Raw genomic sequence first — 19,648 nt, 5'->3', positions numbered from 1 at the left:
AACCAAATGCGTGCGCACCTACATCCACACATGCTTGAAAGACCATCAATATGGTTTTTGAGCCCAGACTCTCACTTGTAGAACCATTCTTAAGGGTGGCGCCATTTTGGGGTAGCGCTGTCGACGTTACCTGCATGACATATTTCCTGCACCACACAACCTCTTGTCGACGGTTCAGAACTTGACGTACACTGTTTTGGTATCGAAAAACTCAAGAGGCGCTCCCGTTCTAAGGGTTGGCCCAGCGACGACACCCGCGTCTTTGCTACGTTGTGCTCGGGCTACCGCACAGTGCGAGTAGCCCGGTCGCTTGATGTGGTCGTCTAGAGCAGCGAGCAAACAGGAGTAGAGTGTTTGGAGACCACAAGTGGGCTTTCTCGAAGTGTTCTACTCGACCTGAAGTAGGAAGTTGAGCATTGGATGTGGTGGCTACTGCGGTGATCATTGAGATCGTCCGCTCCGTGAAGAACCGCAAATCTTTGGCGCGTCACAGTGGCCAATGGCATCCCATCGTCTCACAAATTTTGACCAATCACCAGTGTCCAATGTCTCCACCGGAAGGTGATTAGCTAATCATTTCACCGGCTCTCGCGACTTTGCACCATGCTGGGCGCGACGCCGCCGCCCCAGGGCGGGTCGCCCTTCTCGCCCTTCCGGGACTACGAGTACCTCACAATGGACTTTGGCACGCGCAGCCACGTTGAGAGTGTGAGCCTCTACATGAATGCCAACCAAACGCTGCTCCTCGACTCGGTCAAATCGCTTCAAACGGGCCTTGGCCAGCTCCCGGCTGTGGGCGACGGCCACGAGATGCCACCGTCAACGCGCTCGAGGCGCCTCTGTGCCCAGTGGCGCTGCGACATGCAGCTCTGGCAGCGTCTTCGCTCCAACTGGGACGCGTCCGTGCTCTGGGCGACGCTGGTCGCGATCCTGCTCATGCTCGCCGCCGCCTTCGCGCTCACATACATCATCGACGAGCAGCGGTACACAAACATCCACTTTGGCGCCCACATGCTCTGCCTCCTGCCAGAGTGGAACGCCACGGTCAAGGACACGGCGAGTGAATCCAACATCAAGATGCTCAGCACGATCCTTACGCTCGGCAACTACCTCGTCATCTTTGTCGTCTCGGCCTTTCTCGCTGTGCAGTGCAGGGCGACGCGACGCAAGATCCTCGCCAACCCCAACAACACCAATCTCAGTGCGTCGACTGCTATTGAAGGAGGGATACTGATGCCACACGTAGCGTCCGTGTTTGTCTTGCCATGCTACGACATGGTGTGGTTCACGCTCCTCGTCGTCGCTGTCTACAGCATAAGCGTCATGGCCGTCTCAATCACTGTTTCTATGCAGACGATCTGGGCCCACCGCGGCGCCGCCTGCTTTCTCATCTACCTCCCGACCTCGTGGTGCGCTCTCGTACACGCTTCGCTGTCGTTGCCTCATTGCAGTTATGTAGGATCATGCAGCTCCTTCCGATTCTCATGGTGCAGAAATCTATTTCCAAGGCAGCCGTGCAGCGCTCTATGCTTCTCTCGGGCGCCGGTACTTGCCTACTTGCGTATTTGCGAGTTGTTGACGTGGGACGCTAGTCAGCGCGGTCCTGCTCAGCGTCATGGTGCTGGACAAGGGGCACATTGCGATCTTCTTTATCGTCTTCCACGCCGTCTCGATCGGCTTTTACACGTGGGCCAAGTTCATTAGCTTCTCGCGCGCGTCCTTCGACTACATTTACATTGTGCTTGTCGCGTCGTCCCTCGTCGGCATTCTGTATGAACCTCTTCCGTAGCTTCAATCTCACAGACGCTGTAGACCGCCCGTGATGCTCTTGATCCGGTCGCCGGACGAAGATGACATGTACTACTACCTCTACGTGACTGTGACAGTCATCGGCAACCTCATCGACTGCTTTGGCATTCTTGGCATCATGCTCACCTTGCGCGTACGCTGGCTAGTAACCATTAGAGCTCACGGCCGTGTAGGCCGACACCAAGTACTGGCTCGGCATCGACTACAACTCGCTGCACACCAAAGATCCGGCCAAGTTGTACCTCCGCCTCGTACGCACCCGAAAGCATTCCTGTCATTGGTGCGAATCCGCGGTCGTAGATTGCAGAGAGAGGCATGGTCTCTTCCTTCTCGACGCGCACGTCTGTCTACGACGTCCACTACATGATCGAAGAGTTCAAGAAGGTACCGACTCGAGCTTCGTACAAAGCCAACCGACCGGTTAGAGCATGGTTGACTTTTCGCTCTTGGACCTCGAGTCGGTGGTCGCCCAAGGCGCAACCGCGGTTGTGCTCCGTGGCTCGATGCAGCGAACGCTACGCGACGCAGTGCCCGTCGCCATCAAGATGTACACGTCGCTCTTCGTCACGGACGACGACGTGCGCCGCTTCTCCAAGGAGACGTCGCTCAACATTGGCCTCTCGCACCCCAACATTGTGCGGTTTTACGGGTACCGCGTCCTCTTGTATTTTGTTGTCGTTGAGTTGTAAGAAACAATAGGCTCTGCGTCGTACCGCCGGCCATCTGCTTGGTGTTCGAGTACTGCGAATGGGGGTCGCTCGAACTCGTCTTGCTCGCGCAAAACCGCTCGACGACCGAGTGGGACCTCCCCACAAAACTCAAAGCGTGTTTGGACGCATGTCGCGCGGTCGCATACCTCCACAGCTTTAGTCCACCGCTGCTGCACCGGTAGCTCCATCCTTCTCTGTGCATGTATCGATCGAAGCGTGGCGTAGGGACATTAAGACAGCCAACTTTCTCCTAGCCTCGGACGCGATGCTCAAGCTCAGCGACTTTGGCGAGAGCAACCTCATGCGGCCCAAGAACGACGGCACGATGACGGTCGTCGGTAGCGTCGATTTCATGGTACTGTATTCTCGTACATTGCGATCTGAAAACTCAGATCTGGATCGTAGGCGCCTGAAATGATCTCGGGGGGCCGGCCGGCATCAGCCGTGTATGGCACGGCGGCCGACGTGTACAGCTTGACGATGACGCTCTGGCACATTCTGGCGCCGGGTCGCAATCCGTGGAAAGGCCGATCGCACTTTGAAGTGTATACGGAGGTGACGCAAGGCCGCCGGCCGACGATTCCGCTGACGCTGCCACCCGACTGCGTCGATTTACTCGAGAACGGGTGGGCGGCGGACCCGGCCAAACGCCTCTCGGTGCAAGAGATTGCAGCGCGTTTCCAAACCTTGTGGCTCCTCGCGAGTCATCGGCAACACCTGCCGCGCACAGGTCGTCTCCAATGCGGGTCGTTGGACTAGTCGCTAGGTAGATATATCTATTATTTAGTCGTACTCCGATCGTGCTTCTTCTTGGAGGCCTTGGGCTTCTTCTCCTTCTCGGCGGCCTTCTTCTCGGCGGCGTCCTTGAGCTTTTGCTTTTGGAGCTGGCGCTGACGCTTGAGAACGTTTTGTTTGCGCGCCTTCTCGTCTTGCTGCATCGCCTGCCATGACGCATCGAACTCGGCGTTGTCGACCTTGGCCAGCACGTCGACGTCGTCCGGCTCCAGAGGAACAGCATTCGTGGGTGGCGTAGCGTCTTGTCCGAGGAGGATCCCGCCGTCGTTGTCCTCGTCGACGCCAAAAGGCTTGGACGGCCGGTGCACGAGAACCGGCGCAACGGCAGTCGCCCGCTTCTTGGTGGGTTTGCGCTCAAAGCTGAAGGCGTCGGCGTCGGGCGTCGGGTCGTCGTCACCGTCGACGGCCGCCGCGTCATCGTCCATGCTAATGTCAACGACACTCGACGGCGGCTCGGGCGACGAAAAGAACGACTCAAAGTTGCTCTCGAGCGGCGGTACAGCAGCGTCGGTTGCGACGCCGACCATCTCGGGCGAGCTGTGCACGTCAGCCGCCTCGATCCGCACGTACGACGCTTCGTCAAAGAGAGACACAGAGGGTTCGTCTTGCGGTTTGCCGGTTGCGACGACAGGAGCGAAGGAGCTCGTGGAGCTACGCCCGCTGTCCTCGTCGAAGAGCCACATCGAAGCGGCGTTCGTTGCTGTCGATGCTAATGCGGCTGCCGACTCTGCCGACTCTTGAGCGGACGTTGTCGTCAATGGAGCTGCGACACGAACTGTAGCGGCACCAAAGAGGCCGTCGTCAAACTCCTCGTCGAGATCAATGACGAATCCTGATGCCTGGCTCGGCGGCAGCGAGAACTCGGCTACCGTTGGTGCTGCCTCGACGACCGCAGGTGCTGCCTCGACGACTGCAGGTACTGCCTCGACGACCAAAGGCGCGATCTGCACGGTCTCAAGATCTGTCACCATGTCGAGCATACCCAAAGTCACGTCACTTGTAATCGGGAGCGATCCATCTGTCAGGCGTTGGGTCTGCGCCGCCAGGTCAAGTAACGGAACCGGTGCGGGATCGGGCAACGTCGTTGAAGCGGGTACTGTCGACGGACGCGACCGCAAGCTCGGCAACTCCTCTTCGTCCGAGAAGTGGCTTTCAGCGACTGCGACGGCAGGTGCCAAAGTTGGCGTTGGGGCAGGGCGTTTTGCCGCCCGCAAACTCGGAAGGTCGTCTTCATCGTCGTCGTTGTCTACGTTGCTTGGAATAGAATCAAATGTCAGCGGTTGTGGCGCAGCCAGCGGTGCTGCCACGTCATCCTCGTCACTTGAGCCGTCAAAGAGGTTCTTGGTCACCGTCCCCGGTCGCGGCTTGTCCACAAAGAGCTGATCGAACTTTCGAGCGTCGTCCTGGAAGAGGTTGTCGATCGAGTCCTTGCGCATGCGGGGCTTGGCGACAGGCTTGGTAACTTGAGCTGGCTGCACGGGCGTCGAAGCCTTCGCCTCGATCAGCGCCGTTGCGGGCGCTTTGATTTTGCGCTTGAGACTCGGCAGCGCCGCGTCGTCCTCCGTCGCCATCGGCACGTCGCCGTCCGAGCCGTAAATATGCTGCAGTCGCTTGCTTGTGGTGCGATTTTCGACGCGCTCGTCGTCATCGCTTGACGCGACGTTGTCACCGAAGAGTTCCTCCTTGTACGGCGACGCCTCTGTGAAGAGACCGTCAAACGAGTCCTTGCGCTTTGGCTTGCGCGGCGGGGACGAAGCCGAGTCACTGTCGTCCATCGTGAACCGCCGGTTCGATGCCTTCTTCGTAGCCACTTGGGGCACGGGCGACCGGCCTCGTCGGGGCTTGTGGCGCCCAGGCCAGCGCGAGACAGGGGCGTCGCCTTCCTCGTCATCGTCCTCGTTGTCCTTGTCTTCTTTAAGGTCGCGGCGTCCTTGGATGGCAAAGAGCGACTCGTACTGCTGCTTGCCAGAAGCCTCGTCGTCCTCAAAGAGGTCCCCAAACGAGTCCTTCCGCGGCGCTCGGGGCTCTCGTTTCGACTTCTTCTTCTTGACAATAGGTGGTGACACCGCCGCATCAGGATCGCTTTCACTCTCTTGCTCAAAGATGCTGGCGGCGTTCGACCGGCGGTGCGACTTGCGCGCGGCAAGCAAGCTCTTGAGCTCGGCCAGCTCGTGCTCGAGCGACGAGAGCTTGTTGACAATGGCGATACCCGTCGTCTCGGACATGGCCGGTCCTCCCACCGCCGTGGGCTGGCGCGACACCTCAGATGTTGGCTGCCGCACGACCAGCGCCTTTTGTGGCACAATGTACGTGCCCGAGACCGGGTCAAACTCGGCTTGGTGCCGCTTCGTATCGTCGTCATCGTCCAAATCAAAGTCCACCGCGGTTGTCCTTTGCGGCTCGGCATGCGCATATCGGTTGGAGCGCTCGGGCAGCGCAAACCGATCGTGTCCGTAGCGTGACGCGCCTGGCACCGAGGCATACGCGCCGTACAAGGACGAGGCGGACGTTGTCGGCGGTGACCCAAACGCAACATCTTCCAACGTCCCCCGGCGTGTCTCACGCGTTGTCGGCTTCTCGGTCGACGGAATATCAAAGGCGCGCGTCTGGAGGTCTCGGAGAGGCTGCACGTGCCGCGGTCCTTCAAACATGTCCTCGAACGTGTCGCGACGAGGACGCGTCACCGGCGCCGACGCTTCTTTCGAAACAAGTGATGACGACGACGTCGACGGACGCAATGAGAGCATCGAGGGATTGGCATACGCGCTCGAGGCGTGCGACTGCGACGCTTCGTCGTTGCTGCGGCTTGACACCTTTTCGGAGGCGTCCAACGACACCTTGCTCGCACTGAGAGCATCCGACGTACTTGTGCTCGAGGCGGCCGAGACCGAGACTGAGACCGAGACTGACGCCCGTGTCGACGGCAGTGGTACGGTCGTCAGTGGCGGCGGCGCACTACCCTCGGACGCCTCTTTGCCACCAAAGAGCCGCTTCATGGTGGCTCGAAACCCATGTTTTTTCTTCTCTGGCGCCGTCGATGGGGCCAACGGTGGGCTCACGGGCGCTGGCGCGGCCATGGCCCTTGGCGCTGGCTCGTGGGCGCGCGGTGGTACGACGACTGCAACACTCGACCGCTGCGGCGAAGGCGACGGGGGCTGGACTAAAGACGGCACACTTGCGCGATGCACGTGGCGATCGGCTTGCCGGTTGTCGTAATGCGGCTGGGTCTTGGGCAGCGGGAACCGAGAGAGCGACCGCGAGTCGTCGACGTCGTCATCGTACAACGGCCGGTCGTCAAACACAACGTCGGCGAAGCGAAGATTGCTCTGTGGCTTGGCCTTGGACGTCGCTGGGCCGACCGACGCCCACGCGCTGGAGGATGGAGCCGAGGTGCGACGCGCTTTCTCGGGCACTGGCATCGATGCCATCGGGCTCACGGGTTCGTTCTCATCGAGGAACCAGTTATCGATGCTCTCTTGCAACCGGTGCGACGAATGTGCATCCGGAACCGGAGGCGGTGGCCGTGTGGATGGCGCGACGACGTCTGCTTGGGCTCGGTTCGTAGTACGAGGCTCCTTCTTTGCCGCTGCTGGCAGTTGGGATGGTGCGGCTGCCTTTCTTTGGGGTTGGACGCCTTCGACGCATGTGATGCAGACGCGCTGTGGCTTCTTCGCCGTGGGTACAAACACCGAGCACGACGAGCAAATGACGTTGCCGCATGTGCGGCAGTGGTGGCGGCGCTTCACGAGCGAGAAGGGCGTCTCGCACACGTGGCAGGCCGGCGCCTCGGCATCGTCGACCCACGGGACGGCGGTCTCGGTGGCGGCCGCTGCCTTGGCGGGTGCAGCGCTCGCCTGTCGCCGGCGCTGCGTGGCGTAGTGGTCGTCGAACTCCTACGCATGAAGAGGTTGAGCGCCGACGCGGCGACAAGCCGCTTACGTCGCCTGACGACATGCTCGACCGCGTGCTACTGAGGTTGCAGCGTGGGTCGGAGCAAGTGGTGTTCTTGGATTGGCTGAAAAGTCTGGCGACCGTCATTCCGTCAACAGCGTTTTATCCAATCCAAGTCGAGTAATTCCAACGAAAGCGTTACACGCGCGTGGGATTGGCCAAAAAGACAGGTTGTTTCAACTAATCCAGATCCGTGCAAGAAGCGAGTTTGTGGATCAGCCGCACCTTCCATGCTTCATGCAGACGTGTTTTATCAACTTGATACTTTCCACGATGGTGCAGTTGTTGCCTGGCATCGCAGCACCATAGAGCAAAAATGTCAATAAATAGGATATTTTAAATGCTGGTCGAATGGGCCAAGGCCACGTAGCTTGCCGAGGTCGTCGACACGGAGGACGATGCGGTCGGCGCCTCCAGCCGCACGCGCGAGACGCCACCCTTGAGCATCCCGAGCACGAGTTGTTCCATCTCATCGACGTGCCAGCGCTCGTCGGCGTCTGGTGCCCAGCCGCGCTCGAGCAGCTCGTGGCAATCATTCGGAAGCGTCTCGGGTATCGGTGGGCGCTCGCCTTGAATGGTTTTCGTATACACTTCAAAGTGCGATCGGCCTTTCCACGGATTGCGACCCGGCGCCAGAATGTGCCAGAGCGTCATCGTCAAGCTGTACACGTCGGCCGCTGTGCCATACACGGCTGATGCCGGCCGGCCCCCCGAGATCATTTCAGGCGCCTACGATCCAGATCTGAGTTTTGAGATCGCAATGTACGAGAATGCAGTACCATGAAATCGACGCTACCGACGACCGTCATCGTGCCGTCGTTCTTGGGCCGCATGAGGTTGCTCTCGCCAAAGTCGCTGAGCTTGAGCATCGCGTCCGAGGCTAGGAGAAAGTTGGCTGTCTTGATGTCCCTACGCCACGCTTCGATCGCTACCTTCAGAGTGAAGGATGGAGCTACCGGTGCAGCAGCGGTGGACTAAAGCTGTGGAGGTATGCGACCGCGCGACATGCGTCCAAACACGCTTTGAGTTTTGTGGGGAGGTCCCACTCGGTCGTCGAGCGGTTTTGCGCGAGCAAGACGAGTTCGAGCGACCCCCATTCGCAGTACTCGAACACCAAGCAGATGGCCGGCGGTACGACGCAGAGCCTATTGTTTCTTACAACTCAACGACAACAAAATACAAGAGGACGCGGTACCCGTAAAACCGCACAATGTTGGGGTGCGAGAGGCCAATATTTAGCGACGTCTCCTTGGAGAAGCGGCGCACGTCGTCGTCCGTGACGAAGAGCGACGTGTACATCTTGATGGCGACCGGGGCGTTGCGCCGTAGCAGATGCTTGTGCATTGAGCCACGGAGGACGACGGCGGTTGCGCCTTGGGCGATGACGGCGTCGAGGTGGAGGCACGAATAATCGATCATACTCTACCCAAAGCTCATTAAACGCTGAGGAGCGACGTCAAATGTCGTACGTCCTTGAACTCTTCGATCATGTAGTGGACGTCGTAGACAGACGTGCGCGTCGAGAAGGAAGAGACCATGCCTCTCTCTGCAATCTACGGATACGCTCGATATGATGCAAGCAAGTGTGTGGAGCGACCAGTCGGAGGTACAGCTTGGCCGGATCGTTGGTCTGGATCGAGTTGTCGTCGAGGCCCAGCCAGTATTTGGTGTCGGCCTACGCAGGCGCGTCACGATCAAACATACAAACACGTCAACTCGCACGCGCAGACTGAGGAGAATCGAGAGAATCGTAAACGCGTCCACAACGTTGCCAACGACAGTGACGCGGCTATAGACGGACGGGTGCATTTGGTGGTCCAAGAGTAGCACGACAGGGGGTCTACAGGACATAAGACAATATTGTCTGAGGTACGAGACGACGTACAGCATGTAGAGCACGGACGTTAGCGCCAAGAGCACGTACACGACGTCAAACGATGTCCGTGCAAAGCACACGTACTTGGTCCACGCGTAATAGAGGAGCGAGACAAAGTGGAACGCAAGGAAGAAGATCGGGACGCCATCCGATGCCTTGTCGATGAAGATGAAGCTCATAAAGACGATGCTCACTAGTCGCGCTTCAGACGTCGCCTCGTACACAAGCACGTACTCGCGCCCGAGAGCCCGACCGAGCGTAGAATGGCCGCTTTCGAAATCGATTTTTGCACCATGAGCACTGGAAGGAGCTGCCGGATCCTATTCGAGACGCATTGAGATGTGGCGTGGCAGAGGTCGATACCAGGTGATGGGAAAGTGGAAGAGAAAGCAGTAGATCGCGTCAAAGCCGGGATGGACCCAAAGCGCGGTCGAGACGGAGAAGGTGACGCCGACGACGAAGCTCACACCGAGCCCCACGAAAATGTACCACACGAGAGCGTAGCACGGCAAGACAAAGCTATTGGCTACATAGAGGCATATGAGATCGTTGGACGCGAGATGAGAGCGTACTGAGGTTGGCGTGGTTGGGGTTGGCCACGATCTTCTTCTTGCTCCACGTGCATTGAAGCCCGAGGTAGAGCGAGACGCTAATGAGCACGACGACGTTGCCCGTGATGAGCATGATGCTGACCATGTCAAAGTACGACTGCCGCTTCGAGTGACCGAGATCGGGCGACGGCGCCATGCACTCGAGGTGCGTGCCCAGCGGGTACGACGTGGCATCCATGCAGGCGGGCACGGCGAACGATACAGCGAGCAAGCTCAGCACCGTGTAGAGCGTGAGCCACAAGACGCGCGCGTCCCAGTTCTCGACGACGCTGCTGCACATGGCGCAGCGCGCTGCCGGTTGGTGGCGCTTCGTGGGCGCCTCGCACGTCGTCGCTGCCAGGAGGTCCGAGAGGCTGTGCACATGCACGTCCTGCAGCTGCGAGAGGCTAAAGATATGCAGGTCGCTGTCCATCTTGGCGTACTCCGTCAACGGCGAGATGCAAGTGTCCATGGCGGACGGCGACTCCATCGCGGTCGCTTGGTCCAGCACCGCGATGCGCAAGGATGCAAGTGTGTAACCCGGAGGGGGACCCCCCAAGAACACAAGAACATACATCAGCTGTTTGGATTTGGATTTTATCATCTACACGTTTGTATCCGCGCTATGGCAATGTGCATTCATATTTTATTCAATGCCATGCACGGGTTTTCCTAGCCGATATATCTGTATTTAAATATCTGCACGTTTGTATTAGCCAATAGCAAATCCCGCCACTATAATATACCGTTCCCGGGTTTGCCTAGCCGATAGCATCCCCGTGGTGCACCGGAAGCGCAAACTGACACGGGCGTGTTCCAGCAACATCCAAGATCTTATGACAACCAAGAAGCGGTACTGGTACGATGATCTCTTGCCAGCGTGCGTTCGTCGCTGAATACATATAACGTTATATGGTGGGACAGGCACCTGGTCTCGTCCCGCCTTATTTCTCTTTGTGGCCGGCGTTCTCCTCCACGCCTGCGGGGTGGGCGGAAGGCGACGAAGTCGTTAGCGAATTCCGCTGGTGTATGCGATGGCTGTTTCCGCGTTTTTGCGCTGTCGCGTAGAAGATGGCGAGAACGGATTGCGAACGAAACCGTTTGCACTGGTTGGAACCGACAACGCCGTGTCGCGAGCGTCGAGCAGGACAAGCCATGCCGACGCTTCGAGTGCAGCTGCACCGCGTCTCCAACATCCCGGGCCTCTGCGACGACGAGCGTGCGCGCGGCCCGCGCTACTGCGGCGGCCAGCGGGACCCGTACGTCGTGCTCGAGCTCGATGACCAAGAGCAAATCAGCGCCGTCGTGCCCCGGACGCTCAACCCCGCGTGGCATGCGAGCTTTGACTTTCGCCTTTGCGCCGAGGTCAAGCAGAAAGCGCGCCTCCGCGTCGCCGTGTACGACTACCTCAACGCCGACAAGCTGCTTGTCTCGACCTCGATCGCGCTCGATAGCGTCGAGGACGAGGTCAACGTGCCGTATCGGCTCGCGTCGCACCTCAAGGTGCCACATGCAAAAGCGTACGTGTGGCTGGACCTCGCATGGCTCCCGGCCCCAACCATCGTTCTCGAGCTCTGGGAAAAGCAGCGATTGGGCTCTCACGGGCGGTGGCACGCCCAATGCCTGGCGACCGGTGACGGCTATCCGTTCGAGTCCATGGACGGCTACGTGTGTGGCAACAGCTTGGACGAGGCCACTTCCAGTAGCATCCCCAGCGGATGGCGCAGTGGCGACGGGTGGCGCCCGCGCGATCGATCGCGTGACAGCGGGTGGCATTACGCTGCTTCATTTGCAGGTCCTTGGACCGCGATGCCAGAGGCGACGTCGGTCGTGCGGCGCCGCGTCTGGGGACGCACCTACTACCCTTCTTCTGTGCCCGAGTAGCTATGTGCATGCAGGCAATCCAAAACTTTAAAAAAAGTCCAGCCTGCATTCCCATATCAAGAAGAAACGTCATCGGTTGGTCGCATTCGTATCTTGAAGAGGCGTCATGGAGGCGATCCCAGTTGCGGCGAATGCACTCAGCCTCTCGTGGTCGTTTGGCTTCAACAAGGACATTGTCGGCGGCGTCCACAGCCTCTCGGACGATGCTGTGCACGCAATCTTCTACACGTCCGGCCACATGGGCATCATCTACAACTACGCGCACCGGACGCAGCGCATTTTACAGGGCCATTGCAACCCGATCTCGTGCTGCGCTGTGAGCGAAGACAAGCGCTGGATCGTCACTGCCGACCGCGGGTCCGACTCGATGCTCGTCGTCTGGGACGCCACGACAGGCAACCCGATCAAAACGCTCTTTTCGCCCCATGCGCATGGCGTGCAGTGCGTCGACATATCACCGGACGCGATGTTTCTCGTGACGCTCTCCGTGCCGTCGTCCAAAAGCGACGAGCCGGACGCCGCAAGTGCGCAGGAGATCAAGCTCTGGGAGTGGACAGTCGCCCGCGACGACGCACTCTACACGGCAGGTAATCCATGCCTCGTGGTATGATCTGTCGTCGCCACTGCAAAGTGTGATTAGCCGTCGCGACCGAAGACGTTCAGACGTGCGTGCGCTTCAACACGTACGACATCCGCGAGATCGTGACCAATGGCGCGCAGCGCGTCATCTTTTGGAATTGGGTGCACCACCAGCTCCAGTTTTACTCGCCGCCTTTATCGCAAAAGGACTTTAAGCAAGCGATTGGCGCGTTCACGCAGTCGATCTTCGTGCCCGACTCGTCCCAAGCCATCACGGCCACCGAAGACGGCGATCTCATTCTGTGGGACTCGTCGCTCGTGAAATCCGGCGACGTCCTCGTGCACGCAGACAAGAAGGCGGTCAAGATCGTGCGCATGACGGGGCTCGATGCCCACAAGCCCGTCGCGATTCGGTATCTGACCGACATGGACGGGTACCTCGTTGTGGGTGCGGCTGACGGTGCCGTCCGCTTCTATGACTTTGACTTCCGCCTCGTCGCGTGGTTTGAAGACCTCTCTGCGGGGCCCGTCACGTCCGTCTCGTTTGCCAATACCGAGACTACGACGGATCCGACGGCGGCCGATGCGTTCCGCGTGCCCGAGTTCATCGTCGCCACGTCACGTGCGAATTTTGTGTTTTTTTCTTCATTTTTGGCGATTACATTTGGTAGATGCCTTTATTCTCGGCATCACGCCGTCGATCCACGAAGAGTTTGATGTTGAGAAGCGCCGGGGCACGCTGCTCATGCAGGGGATTGCGGCCGAGATCCGCGGCCTGGCGACGCACCCGAGCGCGACCCAAGTCGCTATCAGCTGCGCGTCGGGCGTCTTGCAGCTCTGGGACTGCGTCTCGAAGCGGCTGCTCATGGTGCGCCATTTTGACGAAGACAAGTTTCGACCGCAGACGCTGTCGTACGACCCGCTTGGCCGATACATTCTCGTGGGCTTTGCCAACGGCGCAATCAAGCTCCTGCATGTGAGCACACTCGCCGACTTGCACATGCTGCGGCACTCCAAGGTAGTCCCTTTTTGTTGTATATATTCCTAAACCCAAGTGCGCGGCAGAGTGCGATCCTCGACATCAAAGTCGCTCCCGACAGTTCGTTCATTGCCGCCGTTGACGCCGACAATTACGTGCTTCTCTGGCGCAACAAGGCAATGGAAGCGGAGGAGCTCCACCATGCGATCGACCCGGCCGACCAGTGGATGTACATTGGCCGGTGCCGGTCGCACGCCAAGCCCATCACGGGTCTCGAGTTTGGCCTCTCGGATCAGCAAGCGCTGCTCGTCACGATCGGCGAAGACCGCATGCTCGTCGAGTACAGCCTCTCGCGCTCGAGCGTCCTAGACGGCATCGTACTCACTGCGCCGCCGCAAAAGATCGAGCAGTCGGCTGTACCCACCGCGTGCTTTTGGCACCCGGACATGCCGGGCGTCCACGAAGATCTGATTGTGATTGCGAACGACGAGTACAAGTTCAAGGGCTGGAACGCTAACAACAAGACGTGCCGCCGGACGACGCTCAACCCGACGTACGGCGGCCCGCTCAACCGCATTCTCCCGATCCCACTCGAAAAGACCAAGACCGAGCGCTACTGCGCGTATAGCACCCACGACAAGGTGCACACGTTGTCCTCGAATTCGTATTCTTATTGCGTCTTTTGTAGGTCGTGGGCTTGATCAAACTGCCGCTCGACGGCAACCCGCACAAGTCGATGGGGCTCATTGCGCACGCCGGGCACATCTCGAACGTCGCCGTGACCTGCGACGGCCGGTATTTCATCACGGCGGGCGGAAAAGACTTGATCCTCAACATGTGGGAAGTGACACCGTCGGCGCTCGATGCGATGGAAGCCGCCGCCGGCCTCGGCGTCGAGCCGTACGGGTCGCTCCTCGAAGGCGGCTTGCGGGGCCCATTTTACAATGAGATTGTCGACTACTTTTACTTTGCCCAGCTGCGCACGCAGGGCGAAGCATCGACCGCCGCGCGCAACATTACGCAGGAGATTCCACTGGCCGAGATTCCGCACGTCATGCGCGCGCTCGGGTACTACCCGACCGAGCTCGAGATCCAAAACATGTGCAGCGAAGTCAAGTACTCGCGCTTCACCGAGACGACCAAGACCGTCGACGCGATCGGACTAGTGGACTTTGTCAAGCTGTATATCAACCACCGCCCCGTCTTTGGCATTGGCAAGGCGCACATTGAGGCGGCGTTTGCGACCATTATTGGCCAAAAGCGCAGCCATAGTCTCAAGTGGCCCGACCTCAAGCAGAAGCTGCTGACGCTCGTAGCCGCTTTGTTTCTCTTCAAAGGTTCATGAGAATACGTAGGGCGAAAAAATGACTGAGGACGAGCTCAGCGCGTGCTTGAGCGCACTGGTTGGCGACGACGCCGAGCACTGGGACGCGATGACGGCGTTCACGTCGGCGACCTTTGCCGACTCGGTCCTCGGCTTTGAAGACTATGATGCGTTTGCGACCGCCTCTGAAATTCTCTAGTGGGCTACCGAAATGCTATCGTAGACATGCAATATGTTTATAAAGAATCTCTCCTTCTTCCACGATGGTCCTCACAGCGGTGCTTCTTGTTGAGCCTGCAAGAGGTCGACTCCGCTATAATAATGCGTTCTATCAACGACGGTGCAAAGGCGGCCGCCGTGACCGACCGCTCGTGTCTGTCTCCGAGAGAACATTGACGCTAGGCTCTTAGGCCATTGTTCATATCGCTAGCTGATATATATCAGTATTTATTATCAAATTGTTTTATTTGCCCTTGTAGTGCGTCATGTTGGTGTAGACCACGAACGCGTGCTCGGCCGCGCAGTAGGGGAACACGGGTGGGTTGGCACTCGCGCTGCTCGGGTTGAAGACCAGCTTGCCCGTGTCGATCGAGACGTAGATCGCAAGGAAGCTCGAGATGAGCGCGATAAGGATCGCAAAGATCTTCTCATAGAGCGGCAGTGTTGTATGGAACGTCTTGACGTAAAAGACGAGCGGCAGAATCATGCAGCAGAGCGCCGTCGACGACGCACCAACAAAGCTCTGGAGGTCGATGAATCTGTCCTTCAAAAGCACGGACGCAATCACCGCAAGGACCACCATGACCGTGCGCAGAACCGCGACGCGCACATAAGCGTTCTTGCGCTTGTAGTCGTCTTGGATCTGCGCGAGGTCTTCGTCGCGCTGGCTCATCATGGCCGCGCGCACCGACGTCTGGTTCTTGTCGCTTTGCAGCTCCGGTGTCTCGACCGTGCTGAACGCGTGGTCGTTGAGCGCAAACGACTCCTTGTGCAGACCGAGGACGAGGCGCTCGGCCGTGAAGAACGCAGGGAAGAAGATAATGCCAAACGCGATCGTAATGTGCATCTGCATGAAGAGGAAGGCGAGGACGATGCCGCCGCGCGACGCGTTGAAGCCGAGCGATGTGCCCGCGATGGCGAAGAGGAGGTTGCCAGGAATCTGGCACCCCGTCATGGCATACCCCGTGACGGAGATGACGAGGAAGAGCACCGAGATGATCGAGAGCGTCACGATGATGCACCGGGGCATGCGCGCCGGGTCCGTGTGCTCACGCTGGAGCGCCGGAATGACAATGCCGGCACCGTACGCGAGCGAGAGGTTGCCAAAGACAGAGGCGACGCCTTCAAACGTGACATCCGGCGAGAACGTGGTCGCGGTCTTGGGCGTCAAGTTGTCGACGAGTAGGTACAGCGCAATCCCATCGGCGGCGAGCGTGCCGATAGCGCCGGCGGCTGCGGCGGCCGCGCCTTCTTTGAGCGTTGGGATGAGACAGACGGGCAAGAGGCTGAGGCCCATGAGGCAGATCCACACGTCTTGACCGTACGAGTTGGGGAAGAGGATCGAGAGGAGGATGCCACCGAGGACGAGGAACACCATGGGGATCATGACGCACACGAGGAGGTGCGAGATGACGGCGGCCCAGCGGCCAAAGCTACCCATGCACCACTCGCCCATGTCGCCAAAGGTCTTGACGTTTTTCGGCGCTTGCAAAAGCACCTTGCTCATGCACACGGACGCGTAAATGTTGGCGATCGCCATGAAGACGAGCGCGACGGTCGCCCACGCCGGGCCCGCGCGCGCATAGTTGGCTGGCATGCCCAGCGTGCCGATGCCATAGACGCAGCAGAAGAGGCTGTAGCAGATCTTGATGTCTTCTTTCGTTAGGAAGACCATGGCCGTGGCAACGAAATTGGTGAATGGCATGGGACTGGGTTCGCTTCATCGTCCATAGTAACTCGAAGAAGAATAGATGGTTTGCATCGCGAGGACGCGTTTCTTATCGAACAAAGTAGTAAAAAGAAGAGCAAGGCGAAGTGCAAGTGGAAGGGATCAAGAACTTTTATTGTTACTAGCTCAATGTTCCATGCGTATATCCAAACTAATACCACCAGCGATAGAGGGATGCCATGACGTATCTTGAGTCCCGAGCAAGAACGCAGTTTGCTGCGATGGAACATGAGAAACAGGGACGTTAGCTCGTCCAAGACGTCGCAATGCTTGGCTCATGGCGCTCGTCTCGGACTTTCTCGCAGCCCATTATGTCGAAATTTTGGAGATTTTTCCAATTTCTTCTCATTTTCACAATCCGCATTTGATGGACTGAAAGAGTGATACATTTGTCAAATTCATCGTCTCTAGACTGACGCGCCAGACGACGGCGCCGTCGAGACAGTCGACGCGACCTCGGGCTCGGGCTCCATCTGCGCAATGCGCTTGTATTGGTTCATCCACATGCGCCGGCGGACAAAGTGGGTGCGCCCCATGTCCTTGCGCCACGGCCCCTTGCACGTCGTCGCATAGAGCCACCCGTTCTGGTCGCCGTGCACGACGTCGTAGCTCCACTGCCCGCACGGCTTGTAGCCTTCACGGCACGGCGGCAGCGCATCTTTGAAGGTCGCCCCGCCCTGCTTCGTGTCTGGGCAGTACCACGCAGGCCGATCGCCGAGGGTCTCGGCAAGGTAGTTCTTGGACCACGAGTTGTTGGTCGAGAGCCAGCGCTCGAGTTCCCACACTTCCTGCGTCAACGACGACGCGGCCGCCCACTCGGTCAGGAAGCAGATGGACATGTGCAGCTTGGAGGCGACCTATCGACAATCAGAAAATAAGATCTGAGAAAGTATTCGAGATCGTACGTTTTGGGCGGCGTAGCTCTCGGGTACGTTGAGGTCGTACGCTTGAATCTTGGCGTCTTCGATGGTCGTTGCGCCGGTCCACTGTGTCATATCCAACTCGATCGAGCCAAGGAGGTCATCGGCGCTGAGCGCGTCAAAGTCCATGACGCGGATGGTGAGCGTCTTGTGCATCGCGAGGTCGGACTCGGTCACAACAAACTCGTACTCCTCGTGCTTCCACGTCGGGTTGAGATTCTCATCGACGACCGGCGACCGCCGGCGCTGGCGGCCAAACTGGAGGCTCACGTACGGATCGCTGAGACCGCCGCCGCCAAGCGACGAGTCGGCGGCCGCGAGGTCTTCAGCGCGATCGAGGCGGATGCGGATGAGGCGCGACGGCTCTTTCGCGGCGCCGTGCTTCTTGCGCTTGACCTTCTCAATGTGCGCTTCGGCGGCGCCAATGCAGTTCTCACACGACGATGCTACGATGCCCATGGTCCTCTTGTCTTGCCGGGCAAATGCAAACTGGCATTTGCGTCGCTGATTGGCTCGATCCTAACAGCCCATCAGAGTTGAAGTGGAGACCACGCATGCGTTGAGGGAGTTGCCCACAATCCCCTGCACTGCATCATTTTCCGATAAATTACTGGAGACGGATGGAATCTGTCCTGCACGTGGCAGGATCCTAGACACAGGCGGCGTGGTTCTCAGGGAATCTCTCTCTGGAGGACTGACCTCCCATGTTACATGGACACGACACTGCGATGGCCAAGGAGGAGGGTGGTCGAGAAGGTGGTGGCGATCAAGGGAATCTTGGTCTAGACGAAGAGTTAATGAGGAAGATGGTTATATAGGTTAATGATACTACTAGCTAAGAGTTTTGTTTTAAAACTGAAAGTCGTCCCGCTTGTACGCGTTGATCCAGCGGCGGCGGCGGACAACGTGCAGCATGTTGGGCACCTCGTACCACGGACCTGCAAACGTCGGGCCGTAAATCCACCCATCCTTGTCACCAATGTGCTTGACGTAGTGCCACGTGTTGATCGGCTCGTAGCGCGGCGGGATCGTCGGGATCACGTCCTCAAACTTGGTCGACGATTGACTGCCGTCGCTCGAGCTCCACTCCTTCGGGTCGGTCTCGCTCAAGTTGGTCTTGGCCCACGTGCGGCGCGTGCGGCTCCAGCGCTCGTTCTCCCAGACCTCGAAATCGAGGAGGGCGACGGCCTCGACCGGCGTGAGCAGCGCAATCGACATAAACACTTGCGGCGACACGCGCTGCGACTGGAAGCGCTCGACGACCTTGACAGCGTACGGCTTGATGCTGTCTTCTTCCTTCTTGAGGCCCCTCGCGACGGTCGAGAGCGGGATGTCGATGACGCCGAGTTGGTCGTCAAGCCGAAAGTTGTCGTCGTCCCAGACTTCGATGCGCAGAATGCCACTCGTGTCGTTGACGCGGAACTGGAACGTCTCGTTGGACCAGATCGGGTTGAGGTTGGACGCGATGCAGGGCGTGCGGTACGTCTGGTCGCCGAGGGTGAAGATCAGGTACGGGTCCGACTTGCCGCCCGTGAAGGCCATGTCGGCGACCGGGAGGTCCGTCGCCTTGTGGAGCTGCACCTTGAGGATTGATGACATCTTGGCAAACGAAAAAGAAAAATGAACCAAATTCGCAGGCCACCTCGCTGAGAAAGGGATTGGAGCCAATCAAAAGGCGGCAAAAATCATGTGGCCACTCCGATTGGCACACGATCGGCTTGATGGCGCCTTGGACAGATCCTTGGATTTGACGACCCATGGCAACGTAGCTGGGCACGTTGCACGAGCTCAACTGTTTAGTCGATAATAGTCGCATACTTTTTAACGTAGATTGCCGAAACTGAGGGAAATTCGTTCAGAGACAACGCCATGGCTTGTCGCCAGCAGCGTCGCAAAATTAGTCTTGAGCGCGATTGTGTTGCCGGTTGTTACCAAAGGAGCAATCCAAACCGTCCTTCGATGCGCACCGTCGCAAGGCCACGCTATCGTCTATCGAGAAAGAGAGGAAGGAATCATTGGAACTGGCTCACAAGCGTCGACGAGGTTAGTCGATTAATCGACGTGGTCGATACTTTAGTGCGCGAGGGCAAGAGTAAAACATTCAAGCGCCCAATTTTTTCGATTTTTTATTGGAAATACCCAACTTTGCACCAAAGAAGAAGACGCATGCGCGGTGGCCACCATGAGCGCCCAACACAACCTTCTTGCATCCACGAGCCGATGAACCTGACGACGCAGCATGCAAGTATGACACGCTGTGCTCGTCGTCGTAAGCTGTCACGA

At 58.5% G+C, this 19,648-nt stretch overlaps 8 protein-coding genes across 10 annotated transcripts; 3 read left to right on the top strand and 5 right to left on the bottom strand.

Moving 5' to 3' along the window:
- Positions 1–603: 603 nt before the first annotated feature.
- Positions 604–3,278, top strand: SDRG_01350 (TKL protein kinase; the record flags this gene model as incomplete). The annotated part of the gene is made up of 11 exons (XM_008606871.1): positions 604–1,201; positions 1,247–1,409; positions 1,460–1,545; positions 1,593–1,770; positions 1,813–1,942; positions 1,983–2,060; positions 2,110–2,193; positions 2,235–2,458; positions 2,509–2,697; positions 2,745–2,874; positions 2,925–3,278. 11 exons carry the CDS (start codon positions 604–606, stop codon positions 3,276–3,278), a joined length of 2,214 nt encoding a protein of 737 aa, XP_008605093.1.
- On the bottom strand, positions 3,276–7,312 carry SDRG_01349. Of its 2 annotated transcripts, XM_008606870.1 has the most exons (3): positions 7,254–7,312; positions 4,238–7,207; positions 3,276–4,195 (listed from the first exon to the last, which is right to left on the bottom strand). In XM_008606870.1, exons 1-3 carry the CDS (start codon positions 7,266–7,268, stop codon positions 3,299–3,301), a joined length of 3,882 nt encoding a protein of 1,293 aa, XP_008605092.1. In that variant the 5' UTR covers positions 7,269–7,312; the 3' UTR covers positions 3,276–3,298. The 2 variants fall into 2 exon arrangements, with proteins under 2 accessions (XP_008605092.1, XP_008605091.1); XM_008606869.1 differs by having other exon boundaries at positions 3,276–7,207; positions 7,254–7,308.
- Positions 7,313–7,582: 270 nt separating this feature from the next.
- SDRG_01348 lies at positions 7,583–10,254 on the bottom strand. Of its 2 annotated transcripts, XM_008606868.1 has the most exons (11): positions 9,714–10,254; positions 9,505–9,667; positions 9,376–9,461; positions 9,151–9,334; positions 8,988–9,105; positions 8,863–8,940; positions 8,735–8,818; positions 8,461–8,687; positions 8,222–8,410; positions 8,045–8,174; positions 7,602–7,994 (listed from the first exon to the last, which is right to left on the bottom strand). In XM_008606868.1, the coding sequence occupies exons 1-11, from the start codon at positions 10,219–10,221 to the stop codon at positions 7,602–7,604; spliced, it is 2,160 nt and encodes a 719-aa protein (XP_008605090.1). In that variant the 5' UTR covers positions 10,222–10,254. The 2 variants fall into 2 exon arrangements, with proteins under 2 accessions (XP_008605089.1, XP_008605090.1); XM_008606867.1 differs by having other exon boundaries at positions 7,583–7,994; positions 8,988–9,334.
- A 443-nt stretch (positions 10,255–10,697) lies between these two features.
- SDRG_01347 (hypothetical protein) lies at positions 10,698–11,676 on the top strand. Its single transcript, XM_008606866.1, has one exon. It carries the CDS (start codon positions 10,803–10,805, stop codon positions 11,613–11,615), a length of 813 nt encoding a protein of 270 aa, XP_008605088.1. The 5' UTR covers positions 10,698–10,802; the 3' UTR covers positions 11,616–11,676.
- A 22-nt stretch (positions 11,677–11,698) lies between these two features.
- On the top strand, positions 11,699–14,758 carry SDRG_01346 (hypothetical protein). The gene is made up of 6 exons (XM_008606865.1): positions 11,699–12,202; positions 12,256–12,816; positions 12,866–13,212; positions 13,260–13,814; positions 13,862–14,485; positions 14,529–14,758. Exons 1-6 carry the CDS (start codon positions 11,722–11,724, stop codon positions 14,694–14,696), a joined length of 2,736 nt encoding a protein of 911 aa, XP_008605087.1. The 5' UTR covers positions 11,699–11,721; the 3' UTR covers positions 14,697–14,758.
- Positions 14,759–14,918: 160 nt separating this feature from the next.
- Positions 14,919–16,404, bottom strand: SDRG_01345 (hypothetical protein). The gene has a single exon (XM_008606864.1). It carries the CDS (start codon positions 16,389–16,391, stop codon positions 14,961–14,963), a length of 1,431 nt encoding a protein of 476 aa, XP_008605086.1. The 5' UTR covers positions 16,392–16,404; the 3' UTR covers positions 14,919–14,960.
- A 363-nt stretch (positions 16,405–16,767) lies between these two features.
- On the bottom strand, positions 16,768–17,913 carry SDRG_01344 (hypothetical protein). The gene is made up of 2 exons (XM_008606863.1): positions 17,351–17,913; positions 16,768–17,302 (listed from the first exon to the last, which is right to left on the bottom strand). The coding sequence occupies exons 1-2, from the start codon at positions 17,822–17,824 to the stop codon at positions 16,853–16,855; spliced, it is 924 nt and encodes a 307-aa protein (XP_008605085.1). The 5' UTR covers positions 17,825–17,913; the 3' UTR covers positions 16,768–16,852.
- Positions 17,914–18,163: 250 nt separating this feature from the next.
- Positions 18,164–19,001, bottom strand: SDRG_01343 (hypothetical protein). The gene has a single exon (XM_008606862.1). It carries the CDS (start codon positions 18,962–18,964, stop codon positions 18,215–18,217), a length of 750 nt encoding a protein of 249 aa, XP_008605084.1. The 5' UTR covers positions 18,965–19,001; the 3' UTR covers positions 18,164–18,214.
- Between the last annotated feature and the right edge of the window lie 647 nt (positions 19,002–19,648).

The sequence above is a fragment of the Saprolegnia diclina genome (genome assembly GCF_000281045.1).
Source record: "Saprolegnia diclina VS20 unplaced genomic scaffold supercont1.3, whole genome shotgun sequence".
In the NCBI taxonomy this organism is placed as follows: domain Eukaryota; phylum Oomycota; class Saprolegniomycetes; order Saprolegniales; family Saprolegniaceae; genus Saprolegnia; species Saprolegnia diclina.
The sequence above is the reverse complement of the archived record's forward strand: the minus strand, read 5'-3'. Positions and strand labels throughout refer to the sequence as shown.